A 6,093-nucleotide genomic window follows, 5' to 3' on the forward strand; every position below is an offset into this window, starting at 1 on the left:
GACAACGTCACCGAATTCTGATACGAGGGCCTCGACCTCGGGTGGTCAGGGGGCTATAGGCAGTTTTGTAGGAATGTTGAGGGTGACGACAAGGCACAGCAGCATGTCATCCCTCGTGCGGCCCAAATCTCAAGCGAAAAAGGGGCCTCGAATGACCACTAGCCCTATTAGGTTGGTCGTGATCGGCTTGTTTGCCGGCTTCATGGTGTACGGGCACCATGTAACCCTTCATCCCTAGTAGATGAACGAACACATATTTGTCCTTCCCGCTAGAGTGAAGTTGTGTTCATACAGCCAGGGACGGCCTAAGATGATGATCCCTACTTTCATAGGGAGTACGTCACATAGAACACTTTCATCATAGCCACTCACCTTCAACGGAACGCAACACTAACGTTTCACCGGTAGCGATGAAGCGTCTATCCACGACACATCGTAGGGAGTCGGATGTGGAATGGTGGCTAACCCTAGTCGGGTAACCATTGTATCGAAAAAGGCATTAATGCAGCTACTAGTGTCCATGATCAACTTACACACTTTGTCATCGATCTTGACGTAGGTATAGAAGATTGAGGTGCGAAGTGACTTGTCTGATGGAAATATATGTGGGACCGGAAAGCCAATCACACATTCCACTTCTCGTTTCATGTTCATTAATATAACATATTCATTATAGTGCATGTGTGATGCTTATAATGAAGTCCGTGAATACATGATTGGACTTAGTGAACTATGATGAGATTGTAATACATAGATCACTAGTCTTTAAGCATGTGCTCTAAACATTCCTATTCGAAGGATACAAGAGAAGGACATCGAAGGATCCGGATAGAATATCACTATCTACCCTCACTCATATGATAAGTATGGCCGGTCTCATAGCCATTAGTGTGGAGACACTAAGGATAGATAGTGGGTGCTCTTTTGTGAAGAGTTAACTGAATTGATCTGTACGAATCCCTGAATGGTATTATACCAAACTGTCAAACAGGTTGATTCATGTCACGGTTGTGTAAGTGGTCCTTAGACGTGAGACACCAAAGACGTCTTGTGGATGGACGATTGTACTTTGGCGATGGCCAACGAGTTTCTAATCATGGGATTCTAAATGGTCTTAGTTCGGGTACAACAAGAAGTTCACGAAGATGATTGAGTGGTCAAGATGGGATCGTCCATCCTTGGTATAAGAGGTGACAACTCAAGGAAGATGATGCGATGAAGTCCTTGGCCAAGGTAGTGAAATATCGGAGAAGAGTTCTCCGATGATTTCCGAATGCATCAGTACTAACTCGGATGACCAATTAGGGTTTGACAGTTGACCATGCCCTAAGTCGTCCAAGGAGCGTCAAGTGGATGAGGGATTATACATACACGGTAACCGATGACGAACAGGTTCCATGAGTGAATCGATACACACTCCTTTGTATCTTCTACGACACGAGGTGTAGCTTGGCACCCCACGTGTCGGAGTCTCGACCTATCGACTGGGTTAAATCTATCTAACTTTAATTAATCTATATGATGATATAGTTAATTAACTTAGAAGATCAATAAAGGTTATCGGGCCGTTGGAGTCGTTAAGTAGACTGATACATGGGCCTAAAGGGTCACACACAAATGGTCTTTTGGACGTCAGAAGATATACTTAAGTTTTGGAGTTTTTTCTAAAAATTACCCACTTAGTATAAATAGGGGAAGGCACTAAACGAAATTCACCTAGGCCAGAATTTTTCAGGGGCCTTCCCCTTCTTCTCCACTCCCCCCACACCCCCTCTCCATCCCTGATGTGATCGGGACGACGTAATGACACCGACGCAGAAAGAACGGGGCTCGTCAATGAAAAGGAGGAGATCCGGCGTGCCGAGGACCACGTGGAAATGTCTAGAGGCTGCACACAAGAGCAGCTCGACTTATGTCACTCCGAGATGCAAGAAATCACGGATGCGATCAGTGGAAAGGTATCTCATTTCAATGGTTCTATTGATGCCATTCGATTCGCAAAAGTCTTCCGATGCGTATCATTTTATTTTGCGCATGCATGTCAAGGCCTATAGAACCCAACAACGTCAGCCTTCAGCTCTGGTCTCTGCTCTATTGGTGCAGGCCGATCAAGCAGGTGGGGCGGTCCAGAGTGGTGGTCGTGCCCTACTAGTGTTGGGTTGATCAACAATAATGTTGGCTAATGGTCGGCCGACAGCTCGCGAAGTGAGGGGTGGGGTTGCACAAGGTACGGTGATTTGTATATACCCGACCTGTCCATCCGGCTCCTCATATTCTTGTGCGATCGCTTCATCCACATGGTAGTGGTCGTCGTGTGGCGGCTCCATATTGTTCAACTGTCCGGGGTCGACATATCCCACGCTGATCAATAGTGCTGACGAGGGGCACTGGTTGGCTCGATGCCCCCTTCCCTGGCGTTTGAAGCACTTTACATGCGCTTGGCTTATGGTGGTGCTACGGTGCGGAGTGTCGTTTGTGATGGCCCGAGCATGTGGGGTAGATCCCACGGTGGTAGCGAGGGCGGTTCCTTGCCCCTCGGTGGTCTGGAAAGTCCTTACGGTCGTAGTAGTGTAACTTGAGCTGGTGTGGGTCGAGCAGATGGGGTTTAGGGCATAGTGTGGGCGCTCGGTGCGGTGGTCTCATCGCTCGGATGTGCCATGTACTCCACCATATGGTATGCCTCGTCAACCTCTAACGGGTTGTATTTAAGAACCTCGTTGCACAGGGCCGACCGTAGCCCATGGGCAAATAGATCAATGATGACTCGCAGGTCCTCCACGAATCAACAACGCATCCGGCACTCCTCAAATGCCTCTATGTATTCTGTCACATGAGCCGACCTTGCCTAAGGTCGACCCGTGTGAGGAATAGGGACATCTGATACTACCGAGGGATGTGTTTGCTCCTCAGCTTTTGCACCATATCAGGCCATGATGAGATAGGTCGTCCTCGTCGCTCGACGGTGACACGCTCGTTCTCCCAAAAGATCTTGGCCTGTCCGCCAAGTCTTGTCTCCCCATATTTGACGTACAAGTCGTCATCCATGCGGTACCACTGGAAGTAGGAATTCATGCTCGACTCCCAGTCGATGAACTCCTTGGGTTTTCTCGACCCCTCGAAAATGGCAACATCGGCACACATGCTTCTCTGGGTCCGAGCGCGGTGCTCCTCTCCTCGGCCTTCGTCGTAGTCTGGGCGCCATTCGGGCACTGAGTGTTCTTCGTAACACGGGTCAATGCGTCGTCGAGGCGGGGTCGGGTTGCGATAGTGATCATCCCATTTCTGGGGACGACCATTGCACGGCGCATGGATGTCGGGCATCGCACGCAGGGGGTATCGAGGAACCTCGTTAGGCTCCTCCTACCGGCGGTTGTGGGGCCGGACGTAGGCCTCATGGTGGGTCGGTGGGTTGACATCGTACCTGCAATCGTGGGGCTGGACATGGTCGTCACGGCGGGCGGGTGGGTCGGCGTTGTACTCATGATCATAGCGCTGGATGTAGTCATCCGGGTTGGCCAGTCGGTCGGCCTCATATTCACGGTCATAGTTGTCCCGTGGGTATCGTCTATCTCAAGTACGGGTGCCTTGTAGGACATGTGTTGGGTGTCGGGCGGGGGCCAATCTTGTAGCCCCTCGTCTGGCCTTTCGTCGTGCTCCACGTACTCATCATCTTCGTAGGGGCTCCTTGGACAATCCGGGGGTCGCGCGACTAGGGCCGGGTCGCGGGCTCGCTCTCGAGCCACGGGCGTCGGTATGGCGTTGGGTACTAGAGATCGTGGGCGTGAGAGCATCTGCTCCACGTGTTCAACCATGGCGGCCATGGTGCCGAGATACGCCCCTTGCTCTTCGGACAGGTCTTCTCGGGGTCAGTGCTGTCGGCGCAGTCCTTCTCGGCCACGTCCTGCTCCTAGGCCACATGCGGCAGCAGTTTAGGGTGTAGTCTCGTCAATGGGAGCTTTCCCATGTGGATGACGACTCATCGTCGCCCTATCCTCAATGTCAGTAGGTGCCGTGACACCTAGTGACCGTGGGGAACCATGTGGGGATCGTCGGCGTCCACGGAAGGCATGGGTGTGTGCACACAAGCCGGACGATTCGGGGCACCCGCATCGGCGGGTGCGGTCAGCACGGGCTCTGTAGGCGGTTTTGATGGACCAGCTACGGGCATCGCGGGACAGAGTTCCGAGAGGGCCGTGGGGTTGCCTCTCTCTTCATGCGATGGTTCAGGTCGTCGCAGGGAGGTACAACCTCCATGTTGGGCCTTCCGCCTCAGTCACGTTTCTATGGTCATCCCTAGGGTACCTAGATGAATTTCAAACTCTCTTGCACTTATTTTAACCAGGTAGCTTAAGAAATTGAAATGGACTTGGCATGACAGAGCAATGAAAACCTTGCCTCAGGAACTCTTGCATTTTGTTGATTCATCATTTCTTACTGTTTTTGTCCATTTATGTTGCCTTAAATCTTGAAGGGGTGCTGCAAACTTGCTTCGGCGTAGAGCTAATATAGGTTGACCATGGGCATATCGACTGATCCAGTTTTACTCGTCTTAAAATGATATAAAAAAACCAAAATATACAAGGCGAAACTCTGCATCAAGCATGGCGTCGTTATAAACTCAGGTACGGTTATATCTCAAAGCCAGGAAACCTGGCTTCTTCAGGAGCAATCATGTCGAACCAGAGGCATGCTACTCCCGCGACGCCATGGAAGAGAGAAAACTCTTCCTCCTCTTCATATGTCCGACGATGGCCAATGAGCTTGTCTGCATTGTGGAAGAGAAAACCGGCGAATGCCCTTGCTCTGTCCAAGAAAACGCTCTCCCCCGTCAACCTATACAGCGAAAGGAAGCTGTAGGCATTTCCTGCGGTGCCGTCGGCTAGGCCAACCTCTCTCACCAGCCCTCTTCTCCACACCACATCCCCCGCCTCCACTGCCGCGTCTCTAAGCTCCGTGTCTCCTTGAAAAACCTGACATTCCCTCTCATCTGTTAGAATTTGAGAGCATACCAACTGCGTTAAAAGCTATAGCTAATAACAAGCTGGCAACTTTTTCTCTTAGGCAGAATGTTGACCTTCAACACTTATCAATGCGCTAAAACTATAAATAATAGTAAGGTAGCTACTTTTACTCTTCGGCAGGATGTTGTTTGCCAACCCTTATCACTACGCGAAAAGCTTTAGTTAACACTAAGGTATCTAACTTTTCTCTTAGGTAGGATGTGGTTCTTCAAAACTTAACGCTGCGCTAAAAGCTATAGCTAATGCTAAGGCCTCTAACTTTCCTCTTAGGCAGGATGTTGTTCTTCGACTCTTATCACTGCGCTAAAAGACACAGCTAATAGTGAGGTAGCTAGTTTTCCTCTTAAGCTAACATTTATCATAGTACACTAACCTGTAGCTAATAGCAAGGTTGCTACTTTTCCTATTAGGCAGGATGTTGTTCTTCAACTCTTATCACTGCGCTAAAGGACACAGCTAATAGCAAGGTAGCTAGTTTTCCTCTTAAGTCAACATTTATCACTGTTTGCTAAAAACTATAGCTAATAGCAACGTTGCTACTTTTCCTATCATGCATTACGTTGTTCTCCAACACTAATCACTTTCTTGTAGCAAGGGGGAGGGGGTCCTAACCTCGCAGGCCTTGCAAAGGACAAGAGTCATCCCACCGGCGCCATGAGCCCACTGGACGAGCCTATCCCGGGGACTCCCTTCGCTGGCTGGATAATTCCCGGAGCTCGCAAACTTGTTCTTCGCCATGTAGCTGCCAAGAAGGAAGCCGGCTCAAAGCTCAAACCGACCTCCACGAATAATGTTTATTATTACTTATAATCTTCCCTCCGTCGGTGAATAGTAGATAATCTCTCTTCTTCTCTTAGAGCTTAGTTACCGCAGAGTTTCCTTAACGGCGTCCTGGTCGCAGGCGGAGAGAGGGAAGTGGAGGAGGACGTGAAGGATTCCTGCGAGGCCGTGGGCGGCTCCCCAGTAGCATGTACCGTGCCGGCGGTAGACCAGCGGGCAGCCCGGCGTGTTCGCCGCGCCGGCGCGCCCGCCGGCCAGCACGGCCTCCACCACCGGCGCCACGAGCTCGTCC

At 50.5% G+C, this 6,093-nt stretch overlaps 1 protein-coding gene across 1 annotated transcript in view; it reads right to left on the reverse strand.

The window, feature by feature from the left end:
* Nucleotides 1-4,531: 4,531 nt before the first annotated feature.
* Nucleotides 4,532-6,093, reverse strand: part of GCL1 (GCR2-like 1) — a 2,998-nt gene continuing 1,436 nt past the window's right edge. The window contains exons 4-6 of the mRNA XM_078588139.1: nt 5,890-6,093; nt 5,634-5,763; nt 4,532-4,970 (exon numbers count right to left, since the gene is read on the reverse strand). The exon at nt 5,890-6,093 is cut by the window's right edge and continues 137 nt beyond it. Coding sequence (XP_078444265.1) covers nt 4,629-4,970; nt 5,634-5,763; nt 5,890-6,093 — 676 coding nt within the window. The 3' untranslated portion in view covers nt 4,532-4,628. The remainder of the gene's footprint in view (nt 4,971-5,633; nt 5,764-5,889) is intronic.

The sequence above is a fragment of the Wolffia australiana genome, chromosome 16, assembly GCF_029677425.1.
Source record: "Wolffia australiana isolate 7733 chromosome 16, ASM2967742v1".
In the NCBI taxonomy this organism is placed as follows: domain Eukaryota; kingdom Viridiplantae; phylum Streptophyta; class Magnoliopsida; order Alismatales; family Araceae; genus Wolffia; species Wolffia australiana.